Source organism: Metopolophium dirhodum, chromosome 8 (genome assembly GCF_019925205.1).
Source record: "Metopolophium dirhodum isolate CAU chromosome 8, ASM1992520v1, whole genome shotgun sequence".
NCBI lineage: Eukaryota > Metazoa > Arthropoda > Insecta > Hemiptera > Aphididae > Metopolophium > Metopolophium dirhodum.
In genome coordinates this window covers 26,516,864-26,541,117 of record NC_083567.1, presented here as the reverse complement: position 1 = coordinate 26,541,117, position 24,254 = coordinate 26,516,864, and the positions used below count along the sequence as shown (strand labels likewise).

General features: G+C 30.2%; 1 protein-coding gene across 2 annotated transcripts; it reads right to left on the bottom strand.

The window, feature by feature from the left end:
* Position 1: 1 nt before the first annotated feature.
* LOC132950066 (endoglucanase A-like) lies at positions 2 to 24,254 on the bottom strand. Of its 2 annotated transcripts, none has more exons than XM_061021272.1 (9): positions 23,759 to 24,254; positions 9,779 to 9,986; positions 6,357 to 6,452; positions 5,947 to 6,129; positions 5,424 to 5,601; positions 5,134 to 5,296; positions 3,684 to 3,848; positions 3,431 to 3,570; positions 2 to 2,174 (listed from the first exon to the last, which is right to left on the bottom strand). In XM_061021272.1, exons 1-9 carry the CDS (start codon positions 23,759 to 23,761, stop codon positions 1,892 to 1,894), a joined length of 1,419 nt encoding a protein of 472 aa, XP_060877255.1. In that variant the 5' UTR covers positions 23,762 to 24,254; the 3' UTR covers positions 2 to 1,891. The 2 variants fall into 2 exon arrangements, with proteins under 2 accessions (XP_060877255.1, XP_060877256.1); XM_061021273.1 differs by lacking the exon at positions 23,759 to 24,254 and adding an exon at positions 20,071 to 20,184.

Genomic DNA, 24,254 nt, shown 5'->3' with positions numbered 1-24,254 from the left:
ATCAAGAACAATAATATATGATATAATATATTTCGCAATTGTCTAAAGTTTTACTACAACACATAAATAAATAACACAAAATAAAAATGATCTGACATGTTTTGAAATCACCGAAGACTTGGATCATAATAATATTATAGTAATGTAATATCATTAAGTTGGGACAAACAAAATCGTGTCGAAACAATGAGTCCGGGTGGTATCTATGTTTCCCCGAAATCGTTAATGCGAAACGCAATATCCACCTCAGTGTATCAGCCAAAATATTATATTATACTCTGTGCCCCCCCCCCCCCCCCCCCAGTACACGCGTAATTCCAGGGTCATCGATACCTTATATCGCAAAAACACACCGAAATTCCAGAAACTTTGGCGCCGGCGATGCGTTTCATATATCATGGTACCTATATTATATACTCCGAGGTTATAATATTATTATAATAATAAAGTACCTATTTTTTACTACTCACAACCATAGACCTTTAAACGTACAAATAGCATTAGACCTTTGACGAAATGGAATTGTTGGCCGTCCACGACCGATACCGTGGTGGTCGTCTGCAAAAACAGTAATAATATTATGATTGGGGATGGGTCGTGAGCGCATACCGAACTTTTGAACACCCTGCTTCGAGATACTAGAACGGTTCGAATTTTGTTGGAAATTAATTTATGAAATCGAATATTTACTTCAAACTCGAACATTTCAAACGCTTCGAGGAATATCAAATGCGACATCAATACTATTATGAATATAATTTATATTTTAAAAAGTATAAAAATATCATTACCCAATAATACTATATTTTTGTTTTCCGTATAATATTCCTTGTCAGATTTCCCGATTTTATAATCATGTTGTTGTCTGATTTAAGTTTGAAAGTTAAAAATATTCAAAAAGTTCCAGTTTGATCTCGAACAGTTACAAAAACAAAGTTCGAATATTCGAGATCGTCAACATTTAAATTCGACATATCGTTAATTGTACCAAAAAGTCCGAGGTAAAAAAGTCCTATGGAAAAAGTCTGAAGCATAAAAAGTTCGTGGCGAAAAAGACACATAATTAGGTAAAAGGAAAAATACGATGTGGTGCCCATATATATTTTTATATGACGGTACTTAATAAAACTGAAAAATCGTAATATAAGAACAAGACATAAATAAACATTATAATTATTGAATTTTTTTTTAAAAATATTTTGTTCTTTATAATATGACGATTGTCAATACTTTATTAAACTGAGAAATCATTAGAATATTATATTATGTATATTTCTTTGTATGAAAAATAATTTCGATTTTTTTATAACATTAGTATAGGTAATGAATAATGATACTAATAGTAATTATAATCATTAAACTTTTTTTTTAAATTAATTATTTTAAATATTTTATATATATATTATACCAGAATTTTTTTCCTCGGACTTTTTTACCAGGACTTTTTTTTACCACGATTCGATATTATATTATTGTAGTCGAAAGTGTGGTACGACGAAAATCGATCGGACGGACATTGACACCCTTTCCCACCCTCTTCAACACACACACTCAACTCGTTATAGGCCTCGAAAAAGAGAAGGCGCGAAATCAAAATCCGCTTTTGCTCCCCCCTCCCCCCTGTATCATGCTCACGCGCGTATATTCAGCGACTCAGCATAATCAATGATTGTAGGTTTATAAGGTACCTAATAACAATATTTTGAATGTCATCGCGATGAATGCAATGAGGGTGGCGCAACCGCGCGGTGGTTTTCGATCGTGGTCCGGGGGGGCTCGTCGTCTCCGGGTCAAAGAAAACACGTATATTTTTTTTTATTTTAATTTTATGAAACAGAAGTAAAATGCGGTGGAGTTTTCCGACGCGGTCGGTGGTAGTCCGGGACAACGATTACGCGTCCGTCGCGTTGGACGACAGCTGCAGACCGTTTGCGGCCATCATGGCCTTGTGCCGGCTGGTCTGGAGTTCCAGGTGCTTGAGCCCGGCGACAGCCGACTGGAAGCCGGCGTTGTAGTCCAAAGTCACCTCGTTGTAGATGTACTCCTCCCTCAGGTCCTTATAGTTGTCGTTCTCGTCGGGTCCGCTGACCAGCGCGCCGTACAGCACCTGTGGATTGGGCTTGGCGCTCCGGTACGCTTCCCAATCGCAAGGAGCCGGGCGGTCCAGACAAGAGCTGTGAACCGACGATAATAATATTATGGACATCGGACATGTAATATGAGTAGGTAGAGATACGCGCACATTAGGCTGCGTTGAGACTCGAGACTTTTTTACGTTATATAATTTAGTTTATAACGTATATAAATTGATACAATCGATGACGACTAAATACCATTTAAAAATATTTATTTTTTTTTTTTTACTTCTATAGGTATACAAAGAGTGATACAAGTTGTATACTCGTTCAAACGCGTTCGACTTAATTATTTCTCGATGGTTCCGAAGAAAATAATTTAACGAAAACTAATAGGCTGAGCAACAACAACTATACATACGTACAACTGTAGAAATTGATATTTGTCCAATTTTAAGGCGCAATAGTTTCTTATAAGATTATAATAACATGTATTATAACGCATGTAAATAAATTTCTATTTCAAACCTCGACAAATAAAACATTAACGTTATATACATATTTGTTTATTAAATGTAAGTCGTCGAGTGTTACTGCTGGGTAGCTACTCACCTCCCGCATTCAAAAACCATGTAAATAAATTCAGCACAATATATACTCATTGTAAATATTATATTACAGATTGTATATAATCTAATAAATGTTAAAAAAAAAAAAATGTAAACAACCCAAAACAATATGCTAAAAAATGATCTATATATATTTATATATAAAAATTAATGTTTTATCTGTATGTCTGTCATTTATGCATTCCTAAACGGCTGGACCGATTTTTATGACGTTTGTTGTGTGCATTTGAGTGGTACCCGGGATGATTTATAATCACAATTATTAAACCAGGTAGGCCCAACCCGGGGAGGTGCTGAAATAGGAATTTTTAGAAATATGATGGCAATTTTTGTTTAAAAATGCTTGCTATTAGTTATAAGAGAAATAATTAGTAGAAATTAGTATTTATCATTTTATTGGTTGCCATTGGTTAATCGGTCAGATCAGGTACAAGCATGTATAAAATCAAACGCACATTGCCTTCCAAATTGGCTGTGTTACACTTACTGCCGCGAGTTACACCCAAAAGGAGTTGAACAGTTATTACATTTTTTTAAGAGTTGTCATTTTTTACGGGTAACGAAGTGCGCGGGATCAGCAAGTAGTATAATAATATTATATAACTGTCAAGAGTTACGAGTGGTAAACTGGTAAATAATATTAGTAGATGCATACATAATATATTTTATTTGTTGATGTGGTCCCCAAAAATTACTTATATATTATTATTATTATTATTTTATTACCTCGCTGCGTGATGTGGTTGTAATGGGTAGTTTTTACCAAATCCTACTACGTAGCTCTGTCCTCCGTCTCCCAGTATGTAATCTATCTGATCTTTGGCAAATGTTCGGTATTGCGTTGACATTATGCCGATATCAGCAGCCTGCGTAATACAAATACGAAAAAAAATTATAAATACTGTACCTACAAGTATAGCAGGATGGAAGTTTTTCCACACACGAGTAACCACCGTCAAAGAAGTGACGTTTATAATACCTGCAAGCACAAGAACACAATGTTCGCTGCGTGACACAGTGTACCGGATTTTTCGATGTACAACAGTCCTTTTGGTGTTTTCTTTTGAACGTACAAATTGTAGTCGCAGAAATTTTGAATTGCTTCGGTATACTCAGATTGATTAGTTAGTTCGGCAAGAAGGGCCTGCAATACATTTTACAGAGTTTGACTTATTCGGTTATCTCGATACTTTAGTAATATATTATAATATTATTTTTATAATGTATGTGTTACGGTGGGGGATTCGATACTGACCGTTTCTTTACATCGATCATACTCGATCACTGTTTGAAATTTCGATTCTTGTCGTTCTCTTAAATTTGATTTTATAATGCAACAGTTAAAACATTTTTAAACGTTGATTATATTACGGAATCGTCGGAATCGAATAAAAATGAAAATCAACGAATTGGGGTGATTGAACTGAAGTAAACTTCATATTATAACGAATTTAAATATGTTTTTAGCTTTATTACCGTATCACTTTAGTTTTATTGGTATGATGAATAAAAAATATTACTTGTCGATCACTGATTGAGGATATGGGTCCTGTTATCCACTCTTGTAGACCATAGAAATACTACTATAATACTATATAGTATATAGTGATCACTTACCACGCACATATTCACACTTAGAAAAAATTTCCAGTATTGAACTCCTCAAAAACGGGCGGTGTAAAATCCCCTTATCACCTAAACATGCGATTGTAAAAAAGAGTTCGCGCCGAGAAACGCAGACGGGCAAGCGTACATACTGATTGGACTTACCACGAATAATTATTACAAATTTTAAGATTATAGACGAAACTTGGACTGAATTGATCTGTCTGAACATATATTTTAGTAAAATAATTTGTAAAATAATTTTACCCTACTACACCTAACTACTAACTACGAATTCTCTAGCTTATACATTTGTGAGTTGCATATAATAAATATTGATTTATATTATCCCTATATATAAAATATAATCTCATTTAATACTTAAATTGTATACTTCTAATAAATCATAATTCTTTAATAAATTGAGGAAATCTCTTTCGATATTGTGAATGCCCAAATTTAAGAAACAGTCTCGCAGCATACTTACAAAACTCGTTCTCGGATGACATTGTTTTGCCATATATTGAAGAAAACATTTTTGAAATGAAGTTTATAATTAGGTATTAATTAAATATTTATTTTATAATATTTTCGAGGAGCTATGAAAATATTCGAAGGGCTTGGCCCCACCAAATCCAAACCTAGCAACACCTACCGTGAATACCATCGATACAGGACCAACGGTCATTGTTTCTTTTCTCTTGTAAAATTTAATAAGATTTTAAAACGTATCGATCATCAATGTGTGGCGTGAAAAACTCGTGTCGTATATACAACAATACTATAAAATATATTATTATACAGCCGCATAATGGATTCCGCACCTGTACACCAGCGACTTTTTTGTTGTAGTAAAATTCGTTCGGCCGTTCTTTAAGTCTGTACTTCATGTACATGTACTCGGCGTCGTCCAAATACTGTGACTCCTTTGTGGCCTTGTACAGCCAAGCCGCAGCCCAGGTCAATTCGTCACCGTAATCTGTCGATCTATGTAAACAAAAACCGAATTTCACGTTTGAGTTGTTGTTGGATCACACCCGATAGGCCACATCCGATCGAATAAAATCGAGAACGAGAACGGCGCGACGTTATATTATGATAAATTGTATTTTACTCGTAATATTGCGCCGCTCCTTTGATGGCGTCGTGGTACAGTCCTCTGTACTGGGTGGCGAACATGTACAGTTGCTTGGCGTGACTCAAGCAACTGGCCGAAAAATTGGAATCGATTTTGGTGAACACTATCGACACGGCGGAGAGAGCGGCGGACGTCTCACCGGCCAAATCGGAACCTGGGTAAATCACATTTGGATATCAGGCAAGAAGTATAAACAAATCGAAAACAGCGGCCCCAGACGAGAACAAAAATGCAAAGCCAATATAATATTTTAGCCACATTATAATATATACACTAGTGTTGTAATAATTTATAAATTTTGTTCGTCGGTTATTACCGACGACGTCAGCAATTGGCCGCGAACAATTTACAGATTTCTAATGTGCAGTTCCTTCAAAAGTATTAATCGGTCACCCCTTGGTATACATTATTAAGGTATAAGATCAAAATAAACGCAGCACGAGAAAGCTCGTGGTGTTCATTACTGCGCATGCGCGATCGGTGTCTCATAATTATTTACCTGGTCGATTTTTGTCGATTTTGTACGCCGGCCTAGACATGTTCATGTCTTCGGGCCGACCCCAGAAACCTTGGTCCAGACTGAAGTCACCGACCTGTCCGTAAAACTCGTAGTCGCTAACGTGACACTTGATAAAGTACTCCGCGGCCCAGCGTATCGAGCCCAATGCGTTTTCCCATTCGTCTATATTAAATAATTATGCAAAATAAAAAACTGTTAATGATAAGGTTTTTAGAAATTATTTTGGTACATTATATAATAATTATTGTTAATATCGATGTATTGTTGTTCGACACGTAAAATGTCTGAATAATATACTCAATGGTAGGTCCTATATCGTTTTGTGCACAAATATAGGTATTATAGATTATATTGTATTATGTAGGAACACGAAAACATATTATACTTACTAACTTCCTCGTACGCGTCTTTATAACTCAAGTATCCCCATGCCAAAATGGTCGTAGTGCTTGCCATCGTGAAGCCAAATTTTACGAAATCGCCAGCTAAAATAATAATAGTATTATAATTTTCGATATTTTTCGTTCATCCTATAAATAGAATATAATAAATTACGAAACAAATCGTTAATCTGTGTCGATGAAAATATCTTCCCAATAAAGATATGTTGTTTACGAATAATACCAAATTCAATTAATTGATTAATTATGATTAAGTACTACCTTTATTTAATATTATTATTTTAAGTGAACAATGTCTAAAATCATTATTTTTCTAAATGTTAATCATTATAAATCATAATAAATGGAATTGGACGTGTACATTTGCTGTCAATATGCAATATTATTGATTTATACGGATAATTAATATCAATATAATAGCTTAAAAACATTTCCCATTCTATGTAAGTTATCGACGAAATGTTTTTTTTTTAATAGTGTTTAGCTATGACTTCTTATAATGTGAACGTGTATTTGTAATGTGCATCGTTTGTACCTAACCTAACCTAACCTATCGATAGTAATTTTTATTTATCATTTTGACATATTTATATTTTACTCATTTTTAATTTACTTTTTAACATAACTTTTGATAATCATACAATACAACTATAATTTATAATCCTAACAAAATATAATAACAAACGGCCAACACATTAATTTCACAATAAAATGTATTTATTTATTTTTATTTTATATATAAAGATATATTATTATACATGAACGGAGAAACTAGGATTTTTGCTTGGGGGGGGGGGGGGGGTTGATAATTTGTTATATAAGCCACAGGGGATTAGGGGAGGCTTAACCAACTTAACTTAACTTCATAAGTTGTAAGTTGACATGTAAGCTATGATACCGTGTGTGTATAACATTTTAGAATTTTGCAGCAACCTTCATTCCAATTGCAATTTGAATGCATGCAGGTTAACTTCTTGCTTAATACGTACACTGAAATCATTTTTAAATTTCCCTGAAAATTCGTAGTCAGCCAGTGAGAGGCTACGCCACTGATATTATTATGTATTGTATTTATTTATTCAAATTATATGTATGTACATAATAATATATAATATATATCAGAAATATCAAACAAATCCGATTAACTAGAAATGTAATAATTTTTGTTTTATCAATATTAATTTTAGCCTTTTAAACATATGTTTAGAATTCCTTATAGGTATGTGTTGTGTCGTCCGCTAGTTACTTGCAGAGTACATAGTTACGATTGTTGATATTATAAACTGTTGATTTTTATATATTTATTGCCAGTACTTGGTTACGATTTTGATATACCTATATTACTGATTTTCATTCATTTATTATCCGTAGTTATTGTTACATAAATTGTATATTATATTATATTATACTAGCTGATCCCGTGCACTTCGTTACCCGTTAAATGTACAAACTGTATATGATTCAAACTTTGTTCAATGCGTTATTTAATATTCGGTGTATGATGTTCTAGTTATATTATATGGAATTATAATTTATTGTGTTAAAGTACGTTTAGAAATCGGGAATTCGGCACGCTCGCAGACTGAGCTATAGTAATTTGATTTTTTTTTTTACTTTAGGTACTGTTATTATAATATCGAAATTAATAAAAAAAAAATTAATTATAAGTACTGGAAAAATAAAAGTTATTACATTTAGTTAGTTAATTACTTCTATATCAGTTATTTCTGTAACACCCTGTATATTTTATATATAATATGTATCTATACTATAAACATTTTGTTCATTATGATTGAATAGTGGAACGTGTCTTCTAATAAAATTATAATTCAACAAGTAAATTCAATAAACGCACGTGGAGAGAATCAATATAGCCACTATTACGGACAGTCAAACACCAATAATTTATTGTGAAATATTTTGATGTACCTCGTGTTCATGAATGCAATAAATGTATAAACGATAAATTCGCAAAAGAAGCAATATGTGCAGCAGTAATATTTATTATTATTTTACATGATTTCTGTAACAGGTGATTTCTGTATCATATTATTGTTGGCTGCATATCGTCTTCAAGTAGTGAAAATACTCATGAACAAAAATAAAAGTAAATACTCATTAATTATTATTGTGTATCACATATTCAATTATGAATATAATTACCTACTTAACATATAATTATTATTATATTCACACGTACAATGTAAGTACAATATTTTGGCTAAAGTGAATAATTCTTTGTCCTTTATCAATCGTTAAAGCTTTAACGCTTAATTATTTGAATACTTATATTATAAATAAATTCATTAAGTCATAGCCTAGACTTCCTGACTACCTAGACCTATAATCATTGAGTTTGCAGAAAACCAATTATTGTACTGAAGTTTAAAATTAAAAATTCAATTGAACATATAATGATATTATGATTAGGTACTAAATCCATGCATATTACACGGCCTAAACCATCGATAATGTTACCGTGTAAACTGCCAGTAATAATATGCGCCAAATGGTGTTGATAATTAATAAATGTGTTTATATTAATGTTGTACGTATATGGGTTGTTGATATTCGCCATCGCAGTCTTTGCATAATGTATATTATTATTTATTATGAATTATGTCGATAAAACATAAAATTGAAAACATTTTGATGAAATAATAATTGAATTGTGTAAAAAGCGTACGTCTTCTCCGTAAACAACACGATGTCGTGTACATCCTAAATAATAACTCAAGAATAAAACAACACGATTGCAAAAAAAAAAAATAACAATAATTAATGTGCATTCTGATGGTTTTATACTCCTATAGTGATTATAATTTACTGATCAAGTCCTTGACATTCTTCCTGGTCAAAGATTTATCATGGGAATAGATGATTTTCATATTTCTATAATAACTAGTACGATATAATGCTAGAGTTATTTCACGTTTCTTGCGATAGTAATATTATGCACACCGACAATGTTAGTGCTAAAGAGCACCTATACAATATATTTACTACGAATACCCCAAAGCAAAACGTGGGAGAAACTGCACTATAATATTAACCACAGGATGCGAATTTGTTTATTCAATATTTGACTCGATCGAAAGGTCAGTGATAGGTACGACCTATACGAGACGATGTGATACACCAAGGCTGCAAGTGACTGCGAGGAGTTCTGGGGCTTATAGATGGATTTAAAAAGTATAAAAAAATTCCCGGTAATATATTGTGACTATTAAGACGTCGAGTATAGCTTAGATTTTCGTTTGCAAACCAATATTGGACCCTCCTGCCGAAAATGGTTTTCAGCTGCAGAGCATGCGCATATAATATGGGTTTAATTTTTTTTTAAATTTGCTCTGTAGCCTAAGACGCGGTTTCGCGACGATCGTTCTAGTACTGTAGTTGTAATAATTTACCGTCATAATATCCTCCGGATAGGTCTTCACCATTTTGCCCTTTGTCTGTGGTCGCAGAGTCAGCCCGCCACGGGATGCGGTTGTTGACAGGCAGGTGACCCGACCTCTGTGCTTCGTAGAACATGAGTGACAACCGCAATACTTCATCGTAATCGTAACACCTGGCCACACCAGCTAAGAGGAACGACGCCAAAATAATGCGATTCATCTGTAATAATATTAAAATAATATGAATAATTAACGTTAAAAAATCATAGACGGGTATGATACCATCAATGTTATAATGGCTAAAATAAAAAGAAACGTAAAATATATAGATATTTATAGAAATAATACTACAACAAATAATAAAACAAAATAAACAAAAAACTGTATCGTTGAATATTGCGAAACGAAATATGCAATTCGTTTAGTCTCATATTTTAATAAATAATTTGAAAATTTTCGTGAATTTTATCAGTTTTATGCTTATAAAAAAACCTTCGTTCCTTTGTTAATCTTTAATAGCTATACAGTGCTTGGAAAGTTTGATTAAAAAAGAAATAAGTTTACGTTCGCGTTCATCTATCGTTAAAAAGGATCTAAATTGTTTCTTGTTTTTGGATATGAACTACCTACATGGTTCCTTTTTTCGCTCCTAAATAAAAAATATTTTTTGCTTCTCAATAATTTTATATTAATTTGGAGTTATTAATTGGTTAATTAGGTAGTTGTTTAGTTTTTAAAATATATAATTTATTTATTTCATACAATTTAATAAGTACCGATAAGACTACCGTGAATGATTTGACATTTTGTAAACATTGTCACTATTATCGTGTATAGGTTTAATTCTATAGCTTATAATATATTATTGACTAAAATTCTTAAAAAAACATTATAATAACTTTTACTCTAAACATTTTTTTAATTCCCTACATAAATGAATGAAAAAAGAACAAATAAAATCGTTCATGTTCCTTTAAAAAAAAAACGAATTTCCAATAGGTTCCTTCGCATAAAAAAAGAAGAAAGCTCCCGTTAACTTAGTGAAAATCGAACGAAATATTTTGAATGCGTTCCTTCCCAGTGGCGGATCTAGGGGGAGGGCAAAGGCCCCCCCCCCCCCCCAAACGCCGTAGTTTTCCTTTGTTTTACACTGTATTAGCCAATTTTGGAACTTATTGTACTTTCCCCCTCCATACCACTCCCAAAATTAAGCCCTGGACCCGACACTGTTCCTTTCAAGCACTGTAGCTATGTAACAACAGGTTATCAGGAACTTTGTACTCAAATATTGAGCTTATTGACTATAATATGTAATAAAAGATAATTAAAGATAATTAACTAAGATGTATTTGATATTTAAACAAATGTTCGTATTTTTTTCTCTGATTATTTTAAAAAGTAAGTACTAAGAATTTTCGATTTTAACCAACCAAAATAACCTATTAGATCTAATTTTCTACTAAAAACCTCCATCGTAGTTAATGATCCAAGTATGTTTTCTACTAGAAACTGTAAATTATAAAATCAATACAGAATCTTAAAAATGTATTGTACTTTTTCGAATAAAATTAATTTTATTCATTTGATACCTATACTAAATCGGTTTAACATCGAATAAAATATTTCTGAAATAATAAAAATGTTAAAGACCATCCAAATTCTAACTTTGTTAGGCATTATGACTATCACTCTTATTTACTTAATCCAGTACTAGGTTCGAAAGAGATAAAGAGTAAAAATAAATATATAATTACAGAATAATCATTCCAATGACATAAAAAATAAAATAAATATATATCCCAACTTTATTGATTTCCGGTTAAATTCAACGATTGTTCGATTGTCACTAGGTAACAAATCGAATTAAATTTAAAATTTAAAATATATTTAAGACACACTATAGAAATAATCATCGTAGTGTCACGGACCTTGGTGATTCTCGTGAAATAATATTTAGACACGCTCGCCTGCGAGTACCTCTTATATGACCGACAGGGCATTTTTCTCGACCATTATCAAACTTATAATGATTCATGGAACGTTATTGAACCTAACGCGATGATTAATGTACGCGTGTCTTAATTATAAATATATCAAGTAAAACAAATATGAAAACGTCCGAAGCAAGCAGTGATTAATTATCGTTTAATGTATTTTTCTCATTCGTGTTCCTCACTGGCACTCGATAGCAACAATGACTACTGACAAAAATCGTACATGACCCATAGACCTAAACTGTACGTTTTCCTGGTAAAGAAGACACATCAATTGAAACCCAATAGGATTAACTCCTGCGACGGAATGTTATTAATGTGGGTACTATACTACAATATTATGATATATAGTAATCGTGATGATTATTATAACATGTTTTTGTGTTCATGTCTCTCATTGTACAACAATAATAATAAAATATTGTTTATATTTTGTGAACGTCGCGTAAAACTTGCGTCTCAAATGTTGAAAATACGAACAAAATTTAAAAAAAAACCCTATTATGACGTTATAAACGATTTAAATTGTAGCCTTCTCTAATGAGTTGGTAACAAAAAAAAGAGATGCTGTAGCGATTAAATAAAATTAATAAAATGTTCACCTAACGCCAGAAAGCAAATCTTCATCCTCATTAATCATATCAGATATTTAGTGCAGTCCAGTGGCGTGAAGAAGGGCTTTATTTGAAGCACGTGCCTCAGTTTAAAGGGTGGTGGGTGTCCTGGGGACTAGGGTCATTTCACATATAATAGATCATTTATTAAGTACACATTAAGACCAAGCCAATCTTTTTCAGTTATTATTTACGTAAATACGTATTTACTTATATAATTATTTATAATTACTAGTATAAATTACTGTGTCTCATGAGTTGATGAAGTTCGACTCGCCACTGGACTACAGTCAATATATTATGTACTGTATAAATTGTAGTATTGTATACAGTAATATTTGAGTACCATTTAGTGTATATTCCAGAGAACGACACGAGAAGACAATACTCTACTAATTGTTCTCAAAAAGTTAAGTTTTCACTCACATTGTATCACAATGGGGTTGAACGCGGTCGTTATTTACATAACCATACAGATGATTAACATTTATAGTACGCATGTTTATTTCCTTGATGTGTCAACTGTCAGATATTTAATGTTTAAGAGGAGTAAGCGCTCAGTACACTATTTAATTTCTCTCCCTGACCCACTTGCGACATAGGACATTTTCGTTACGCAGAAATAATCAGCATTACACAAAGTTAATTAAACGTCAAATTTTTAAATTTTCAAATTATCTCGCAAATCAGTCGCAATAAAATTAAAACATCACTAAAAGCCATAATGGGGTTCCCTGTATAATACCCTTTGGTTCTCATACCTTTAAGTTCGACAGTACTATTATAGTAGCTATATTATGCGACAATATTCACTCAACCACATACAAGATTGGTTCAGCTGAACAAAAATTTGCTGTTGTGCGTAGGCCAGAGAGAGAGAAAACATAAAACTATAGTGCACTGACTCCATCTTAATACTATAAATGGTTCTAATATTTTCACCATAAGTCGCATATCAGTATAATATCACCTATAACCTTTCCGTGTAACCCTGGTGGAGGACCGATATTCCGTACAATATGTACCTACGCATTTAAAAACGTCATTCCTGTCATCGTTGATTGAATTAATTATTTGTGACAGAGCAAAAGTATATTCTAGTCATATTAAACAGACATCAATACATAATAGTAGTGTGTAAAGTTTTAAATTTAAAAATAAATCGTAATACATACATAGATACTTAAGTGGTTATATAAGCACGTGGGTTTATTTTATAAGTTATATAATATGCTTGAACATTAATTCAGAACCAACAAGGTTAGGCGAGGAAGATGAGTTACTCGCGTCTTCAAAATTAACTCAACTTAAGATGCATTTTACGTTGTGAAATTGTATATTTATAATTAAGTACTACTTTTTTGAATGAGAATTTATATATATACATTGTACATTGGTACAACTATATTTGAGAAAATATATAATATTAATTTAATATAAAAAACTACATGGATTCCTCTTTAATTTTATCTGACAATTTAATTCGGGTACAGAAATTTTCACACATGCTACTAAATAGTGATATTAATCGACTCGGTTGTCACTACCCAATTTCGTCTAATGAATTCGAAATCGGCGCCAATAATTCACAAATTGATTTTATACATTTACAAATAAGTCATAAAATATTATAAACCAAAAATCATTTTGAGGGGCCACCTTCACCCCCCGGCATCACGGTTTGAGGCAGTAAAACTGCTTCGATTTTCTTCAGCAGTATCTTGTTCGATGGGAAATGGAGTCTAGTTGGTGCGTTCAGGAGGTCAAATTTTAAAATAGTTTTCAAAAGCGCCGGGAAAAACGACATAAAACGTAAAGAAAAAACGGGAATTTTTACGCAAAATCGATTTTGATTTTTGGTGTAATTTTAAAACAAATGAACGTATATCCATGACATTTTCACTGGTTGTTTATATTTGTATTTTCTATACACGATAAAATGTTCAAAATATTAGATTTGTTTTGAACTGTTTAGGAACATTTTCAGTTTTCAATTTTATTAATCTATTTTTCTATGAATTTGAATAAAACTTTATTTGTTGGGTAAAAAAGCTTGAAATTTAATACAAACCTCTTGCTTTATTATTACAATGACATTTGAAAAATATTAAAAATCCTTAGTCACAGTTTTTTTATAAGTATTTAAAGTTCAAATCTTGACAAAATACGGAAAAATCACGAAAATTAGCAAATTATTTTGAGTTGAGAATTCATTAAAATTTTTTTTTTTAAATCTAAGATTTGAAAATGTAATACAAGATTATTCATAAGTTTGTCTCTACCTTTATCAAAAAAAAATGTCTACAAGAAAATCAAATTACATTTTTATGAGCGTTTGAAGTTCATATTTTTACAATATTGGATATTCACTCGATTTCGCTTTTAGCGGTTTTGTTATTTTATTGTTATTCAAAAACGAATAACTGTAAATACATGAAAACTTTACTGAATATTTATATTTTTATTTTCTATACACCATAAAATTTTAAAAATATTTTGACTCTTTTTGAGCTGCTTACGGACATTGTCAGTTTTTAATTTTTTATTTATTTTTTCTATAAATATCAATAAAATCTTATTTGTTGGGTAAAAAAGCGTGAAAATTTAATGCAAGGCTCCTGATATATTGTTACAATGGCAGTTGAAAAATATTAAAAATACATAGGCACAACTTTTTTTTATAAGCATTTAAAATTCGAATTTTGACAAAATTTAATAATTATTTTGTAGTTAAAAATGTATAAAATGTTCAACTTTTATAGCTAAGGATTGAAAATTGAAAACAAGGCTCCAAGTAAATAGGTTATATATAAATTACTTTATTCACAATAATATCATCAAATATACTTGGTAATATCATAGACTGACTGACCGTTTTCGCTCAGAATCGTTTTTCTCATACAATGATATTATACCATTGAATTCAAATTTAACACCATCCATTACAGTGACCCACTTGTAACCCTAATGTACAGCAGAGCGACATCCACTTACCCACCTTTTTTTTTATGAATTTTACAAATTTTTTCTCAACCTCCTGACTTTGTTTGATATTTTAAAAAAAGATGTTAATATTTTTGAAGTTAATAGTAAATAATAGCAATTTGGTTTTTAGATTGGAAATATAATTTTTTTTTTTGGCAAATTTTACAAGTGTTTTTAATAGAAATGGTTTTGGCTGTTAATATTTTGGGTGGAGGGGTGAAGAAGATTGGAACATGCAATGTTGTAAAATGCCTACTAAGTAAAACATACTATAAAACATAATTATGATATTATTATATTGAAGTGTGTGACAAAAATATTGCGACCTTCGGGAACAGGTTCTGTGCGCATGTGACGATCGCTATGCAGATAAACAATATGGAAATAGTCCGTTAATTCGTATGGCATAATAATGTTGTACCATAACCTACCAGATTTGGTCACATGGTTATAGGATTGGGCTGTAATTATTTACGTTTAAAATGAATGATTTCTGAACACTTGCGCTCGTCAGATTTATCAAGAGTAGGTTTAAAATGTGTCGTGAACTACGGCGCCTGATAATCGAATATACCTCAACACAACTAAGTTCGGTCATCGCCCAATGTTAGTAAAATGGTTGAAATGACACGAATAATATACGTTGCCCGGCCATTATAGGTACGACGATTAAAATTCTCAATGGCAAAGTATAGCTGAACAAATATAATAATAATAATAATATTATGTCGATTACCGTGCAGGGAACGGGCAATGGGAATACTATCGCACTATTATACGCAAGCCACAAGGTGAGTCTTTTAGCCTAAAGGTAGAGCTAATTTTATTTTCTCGAAAAGTATTGACATTTATTGATATAATGTTCAAATAATTTGAAGTTGTAATAAAACAACTTTTTTGAAAAATAATTATAATTTTTATCGTTATTTTCTTAAAGTATTTTACTGTTTTGAATGTCAGCATACATTAATTTATTTATTGAACTTCTCAGAAGATATATAAAAACATAAAAATATTCTGCTATGAAATCAAAAATGTTTTTTACAAATAATTATATCGATAATAAATAGTAAAAATATAGTATATTTATTTTTAAATGTTATTTTAAAATAATTACAAATCGTGTACAAAAGAAATCAGCAAATATGTCAATACGTTTTGAGAAAATGGCTGAAAAAAGAATCACATTTGCATTTTTTTTAGATTTATCTGTAATCTCCATCTTACCATAAACTTTCAACAGATTCCTGTGTTTTCGCTGTTGTCCATTTGTAAAATGAATAAAAAGATGTGTAATTTTCTAGGAATTTTTTTTTGCCATATTGCCGTTAGAAATGTGTCAACCATCAGCTGGACTCTGCTCAAGCATCCATGGTTTACGCTTAACATACCTATACCTAGGTTGCTAGGTACTCTATAACCTACCTCAGTGGCGGAATTACGGTGGTGCACGACGGTGCAATTCCATACCTCAATGTTGTGTAACAGGTGCAATTATATTCTTATACACCTACTGAAGCTGTTGAATCCTATTGTATTTTTATAAAATGTTTAATGTTTATACAGGCATACAGTGTCTTACAGTGTTTAAAATATACAAATTTTGATATTTGTGTGTAATCAATTAATATAAAATTATAGTATAAGTGAGCAAAATTATTTACTTCAAACATGACTTAGTTTGTCTTTATATATGACTTTTTGACTAATGAAGGTTTTTCACCTACTGAAATGTAATAGAATTACGCCAATGACCTACCTCTATTAAATGCGATTATTTTTACCGAGATAGGCGCCGCGTGGTCAACATAACAAGAAGAAAAAAAAATCACATACAAAGTACACGACATTAGAGGTATTTATTTCTTTTATTTTTAACAATCGTACTCATATAATAGCTATTCGCTCAGGTACGTGGTTTACTGCAATATAAAGTGAAAAAACTTTTTAAAAAAAATATCCGTTTTTAGAGCATGCTGTGGCCTGTGGCATATATTCAGATAATAAAAGAAAAATATAATATTATCCAATGTGTGCATACGACGTGTGAACGAGGTAAATATTGTACCAGTAATTTTAAATTACGTAGAAAAAATTATTATTCTTATTTATCTGTTTTTGAAACGAAGCGTGTTTAAAAAAATAATAATGACGACGATATTATGACGTGATCTTTATATTATCTTATAGATAATCACTCCGAGTAGTCGAAACGAGTAAATTCTATACAGGGAGATTCTTTTGACCGTATGAACACTAATTATATTTTTAAGATTTTATGAAACAATATTTTTATCATTATCATTTTTTAAGTTTCTTACTTTTTGAACAACAACATAAAATTATATATTTAATTTTGTGTTCTTAATTAGAAAGGCTTAAGCAGAATATTTTTCAGAGAACTTTCATTTCGTTTTGACCATGTAATGTCTTACCACGTATCTGCTACATTTTGACTAAACTCTTCATACTATATATAATTAAATTTGATATATATTATATATATATATATTTAGGATTATAGGTGTTTTATAACTACCTAATAGAAAAAAAAAATCTATTTTTGTAAAAATTTCAATTAATCTGCTATATAGGTAGGTAGATATGTCTTAAGTCTCTTACTGGTTAAATGTTTTCGAAATACATGGAATTCTTCATGAAGACAAGTGCTATTTTCACACTTCCCTTGGTAAAACGAGTTTTTTTTCCAACATTTTATTTTTCTAATTATCATTTATTATAATTTATAAGCTGGAAAGTTCTATGAAGTTATTTTAATTGATTAATGAATTTACTACGATTAAATTCAAACATTATTTATTTATTTGTATAACATAATATTATAACACTACACTGTATTTCTCGGTAAAGCGAACCTTGAGAACTCGAAATTCTCGAAATTTCGAACAAATGAAATTCCCCTTCAAATAACAATAATACATTAAGATGTTGATAACTTTACATTTTTTGTAAGTAGAATTTTTTTTCATATTAAGAGTAATAATATAGTTATATACATACAAATACTTTAGACGCACAGTTTTTTAAGTAGTTTCTTTCGTAAATCTTCATTTTTCCCAGTTTATTGGGGCTAACTCTTTTTATTTGTATATGTTAATTTATAAGTAATTATAATCCATGTACTTTTTCCTACCAACCCTTTTTTCTTTAGATTCTTTACGAGATATTTTATTATTTTTTTATGTTTAATTTCATAATTTACTAAATATTTCGTTTATAACTATTTAACCATCTGATCATCAATAGCATTCATTTCACTGTTATCAGAAAATGGAGAAAACAAGTTACAACAAGTGAATCTCGTTAATTTTTTTTACTAGTATCATTTATTTTAAAATTTAAAATACTTTATTTAGGTTTGTTTCATTAACAATACTAGCAATGTTTTCTTCTGAAAGTCTTAATTACGAGTTGTGATTTTATTACCACATTGCGCATGAGCCTCAAGTAGCAATAATTCTTCTAAATTATTAATCAGGGATAGTTCTAAATAAATTAAGTGAGCTGTCATAATATCTTGTATTGTAAGATTAGTATTAGCAGCGGGGTCATTACATTTTATTTAAATTATAAGTAATGTTAGATATATACTTATATAGATTAAGTACAAAACGTGGGTAGTACAATTTTAAACAGTATTAATAAATACCTAACGTTTTTATTCATATATTTATATACTTTACTTATATAACACGAATCCAACATTATATCAATTGCATAAGTTTACTAGTCATACTACGTATCTCAATCAGTACAATGTGCTAAACAACTCGTATCTATAAATGGTATTTATTTTAAAAGAAACTGAATAATTAAGATCTTTAACTTTTAAGCACCCTATAATGATTGTTAAATTGATTTGAATGAATTCATTAAATGATTTCAATTAAAATAAAATAATTTCTACTGTAACCATCTGAATTTGAGTAACGACTATGACAATAAATTTACTGAGCACACCACCCATTATGAGAAAAACTTTTGGCAGAGGAGATACCAGCTAAATGTTGTTGATGTTGAATTTAAGTTACGTGTTATTATATTATATTTTTAATGATTTTTAGATGGAAAATGTGGCTTTCAATAAATATTATAACCGGAGATTCTAAATATTATTATGAAATCAAAGTATAGTTATTGATAAGACTGGAGATACTTGTTGTTACTAATTTTGTGACAAATTTAAAAAAGTGAATTTTCCAACGAGTATTAAAATAATTTAGTAATAGCTTATACCTAAGTACCTACCTATTTAAAATGTGAAAGAACGCATCCGCGATTTGGAATAGGAATACCTAGGTACTCCACAAAAATATTCCGATCACCAAAACTCTAAATACTTATAACTCATAAGTAGTCATAACTAAATAACTAGCCGTTCAAAATTCGATTATTATTTGCTAAAAAATAAAAGAAAAAATAATTTGCTTCAAATACGATAGAATGTGAGTTGGTGTTAAAAAAAATGAACGATAGAAAATTTATTTATTTTTTAAAGTTTATTATGTAATTATCTATTGTTTTTAAAAACGTTAACCTGCTTTTCCAGATAACAATATTGAGCGTTAAGTAATAAAATAATCACCTCAATTAATTACAACAAAAATAAGTAATTGCGACCAACCCGGAAAATTAGACGTTCCCAAAGGCCATGAAATATTCACACAAAACGAAAATTGGTTGTACTTACCTAATAAAATTTAGAACTACTGTAACTTGTATTATTATTATTGTTGTTATTATTTGCGACGAACGTGATTGAGTTGCGAACGTTTAATTTTAGAAACGTTAATAAACGCTTGTGCACTGCAGTCGTATACAGTCACGAATGATGAATATTTGCAATTTCTGGAGAAGTCGAGAGGAAATATTAATTTAATTATTATCCGCACCAATTGCGTTACGATAATAATTGCAACAGATTCCAGTTGAAAACCTACACGTGAACTTGTATTATATTATGTCATATATCACATTTACGTTGCGACTTTTAGGTTTCAGCGCAAATGGTAAAATACAATATTGAATTTATATATACAACTATAGAGCAATTCGATTTCGTATATAACGAACGGTTCAATTAATATTAGTGTTACGTAACATTTGTAATAACTATGCAGTAATATGCGCATGTATAGATGTATATAGAGGTAAGGTACGTAATTTGTAACTATTCTTTTGAAATAAGAATAAACTACTATAAAACGTAAAATGAACGAAATCAGAAATAAACGACTCAGTCGTGTATTTCACTACATTTCGAAGAAATTGGTACTACGGATGAAGATAGGAGATATTATTGAACGCCATTCTAGTTTCACTAGGTTAGCTACATTATACCTTATGCAATTTTCATATTTCATTTCAATATTAAAAATTTGACGAAACCGTTGCCAGAAACTTGATATTATTTCTTTTATTTGTACAATTTTTTATTTTTTACGTTCAGACAAATAAAAATGAATTTATTTTAAAAACCATAATATGCAACTGTTTAAGTACCGAAAGCGATAAAGTAAGTATGCATTATTATAAGTAAAATTAATAATATTATAATACTTAAAAGATAAGTCTTGCACAGACTTGATTATTATTTTTTAATAATTTAATAAAAGTTTATTTCTAAGTGTCTAACAACTATTTGAATACCTATAAATAAAATGTCCTACAGGCTACAATCTAAACGTTTTATTAAAGTATGCGAAAAGGTTATTTCTAAATGTTTTGTTATGTCGAGTTAAATCCTTTAAAATAATATTTGTTTCTAATAACGTGTCCTAATATCATCGTTTGACGATGGTATGTTGAGTTATGGCGATAATGAATATATTCGAATAGTGCATTATGTAGTATCGAGTTAAATGTCTATACGAAATCAGAACGTAATTTTATGCTTTCAAGCGATGCTCAAGCGTGATATTGTCTGAGTTTTTGACTTAATTAATGATTTCTTTTCGTTTATTTCGCGTTCCAGTTAATTGCCGATTGGACATTGTTGTGACTTGTAAAACGGACTTGAAGATCTTATCCGAAATATGTATTGGAGGTAGATGAGAGAAAATTCAGCATAATAATATCGATTATATAATATAATATACTATTATACTGAATAAATAATATTATGTTCGATGGGTGAGGAAACTGCAATGACCTATGTGCAATGTAAATTATGAATGGAAAATGTTTTAAGTTTTCTTTTATACGAGAATGCCATACAAATAGTCGTGTCACGATTAAAACGACTTCGAGCACGATAATGTTATTTTTCCATTTCTAAAGCCGTTTCGAGATTGCGTGGTTGTCCATTATATACGATTAATAAACTTAAAATGTTATCGCGTCCGTTTTTTTGTGAATTGATTATTTTTAAGAAATTATTAATACAATTTAATATTTAACTCTTCCGTTGGAAATTAAAATATGAAACACGAAGTTATTTTATATTGCATTAAATTATTAAATTTATTAAATTTTATTCAACTTAAATTCCTTTGAAAATTCCTAGGAAGCTTCAGTTTATTCTTTACTTATATTATTTTGATTATAACTGATCCAGAAGTATAAAAAATGTATTACGTTTTAAATGTATACCGTTTACTGTTAATAAAATTACAACAATTCTTAAGATCTAAAAATTTGTTTTCTCTGTAGTCCTTCGACGTATTATTTTAATCCAAATATAGGTTACCTACACATTTTTTTGTGGGCGTTTTATTTCTATAGTTTACTGATATACAATATTATATTTTCTTCAAGAACATAAAGTGCAATATTATAATTCCAAATCGTATTGATTAAAAATCACAACTTCTGTTATTATTTTTTTAATAAGCCATTTGAATACAAAAGTTAATTTACTATTTATATGGCTTTGAATATTCTTAAAAGAAATGGGTACTTACTCTTTTCACTAATCTGATAGGCATATAAGTATTTGTATAATTATTATCCGGTCACACAACAAATGTAGTAAAAGTGTACAAGATCGTCGTCGAAACGTACGAGTCGTTATTTACACGGTTTATATAGATTATTAAAAATAATATATTAATCCCTTCTCTATTCAGATTTTAGGTATTAGATGGTCGTACGTGGTAAAAGTATAAAATATCATCGAAACTCGTCTGACAGTCTGTGTGAGACGTACATGGCAAACAATTCTCGGAAATCATAATGAAATAATAGTAAATACAATAATATTTAGCATAATAACCTCGTCAACGCGGTGATTTTTGAAAATATTTACTACTGACGATACAAAAATAATATAATCTACCTACCTATTTGTTGATGGAGAAAACTTCAATTTGTAATATGCCATCAATGTTATATGGTTATAAAAGAATGTTATCACAGATTTAAAAATGTCATGTCAGGTTGACCTATACCTACCGTAACCTACGTCATATAATTATGTTCATTAAGATACAACTTTAATGTTAATACCAAATGGGAAAGTAGAAAACAATTTCGATTATTCAATCGTTATTGTTTTAGTACTGATAATACCTCAATGTTTTTTTCAAAAAATATATTCACAGCGTGCATTTACTTTTTTACGGGTTTCAGCGACATAACTTAATGTCGACGAATGAGTACAGAAATATTGTATGCGTGTTTACAATAAGTTTTGATTTTTCTCTGTGTGAAAAATCAGCGAATTTATAATCGAATATTGCTCGTGACAGTCAATTTAAATAAATAAATAACAATTTCTTTCAACCATCTAAATAATACAATATTTGTTAAGTTTACACAATTTAATATAGTTTACAAAAAGCAATACCCATAAAAAAATAAAATATAATAAATAAAAAAATAGTAAACTGATGTACATTCAATTCAAGTATATAATTTGAACAAATATTAAAATAAAAAAGTACATATATTTGCTCATTTGAACGAGTGTGAAATTGAAATCTTATAAAAATATTTTTCAGTTATTACTAACATATATTATTGACTTTATTATTATTATTTTAATTATTTTTTTAGTATTCCAATACAACTCCGAAGGTCATATTACGGTAACTATAATAACACAATTTTAAAAAGGAATGTAACTATTTGATTTGTATCTACGTTTAATAACTATTGATTTTTAAAAGAGAATTTAATGTACAACAAAAACGTTATTACCATACATTTATGGTATTGACAAGAGATAATGTGCTTTATCAAAATGTACTAATTTAAAATTTTGGCGACCAAACAAATTAGTATGGAACACGTCATTTAATAATATAATATAGGTACTTTAAACTTTTAACGACTCAAGTTGTAACAAATCATATATGATTATAATACGATTATATTAAAATTATATATCTATTGCATATTATTATATGATGATAAAAATATATATATATATGCCTTACCATGCTCGTAGCGTATCACGTAACCGAGTGGTGACTGGTGCGCCGATTGGACGAAACAATAACTATACAGAATCAACTTTGACGTAAACTTTAACAACACTACGTTATCCTAGTAAATAATAATTAGTCACTAATACGGCTTTTTGTGGACGACGATAGCGGCGAAGGCGAAGGCGATACAAGTCCTGCCTGCATGGCATGGAAATAATACGACGGTCGAACGATAATAATATTAATATTATTATTATGACGTAGGAAAACGACGATGAATACGACGATCGGTCAGTGAAAAAATTAAACGAAATACTGAAAAATATGATATAAATCGCGGACGACGACGACAGCTGAGGTAGACTCGACCAAATAATAATGACGACGACGAGCGTTTAAGACGTATATATTATAGTCGAGAAGACGGACGAGTAAAATATAATCGAACGCTGTTGCGGCGGCATCGGCGACGGGAGAAAAAATTATAGACGCGGCGGCTGCGGTG

Bases quoted from the DNA above. Each gene is read 5' to 3' on its own strand.
- LOC132950066 (XM_061021272.1), bottom strand. The intron at 6,453-9,778 runs GTAAATTATTAC...TTATTATTTTAG, and splicing joins ATCCGGAGGATATTATGACG to CTGGCGATTTCGTAAAATTT. The intron at 3,571-3,683 runs GTATTATAAACG...TGTATTACGCAG, and splicing joins TTGTGTTCTTGTGCTTGCAG to GCTGCTGATATCGGCATAAT.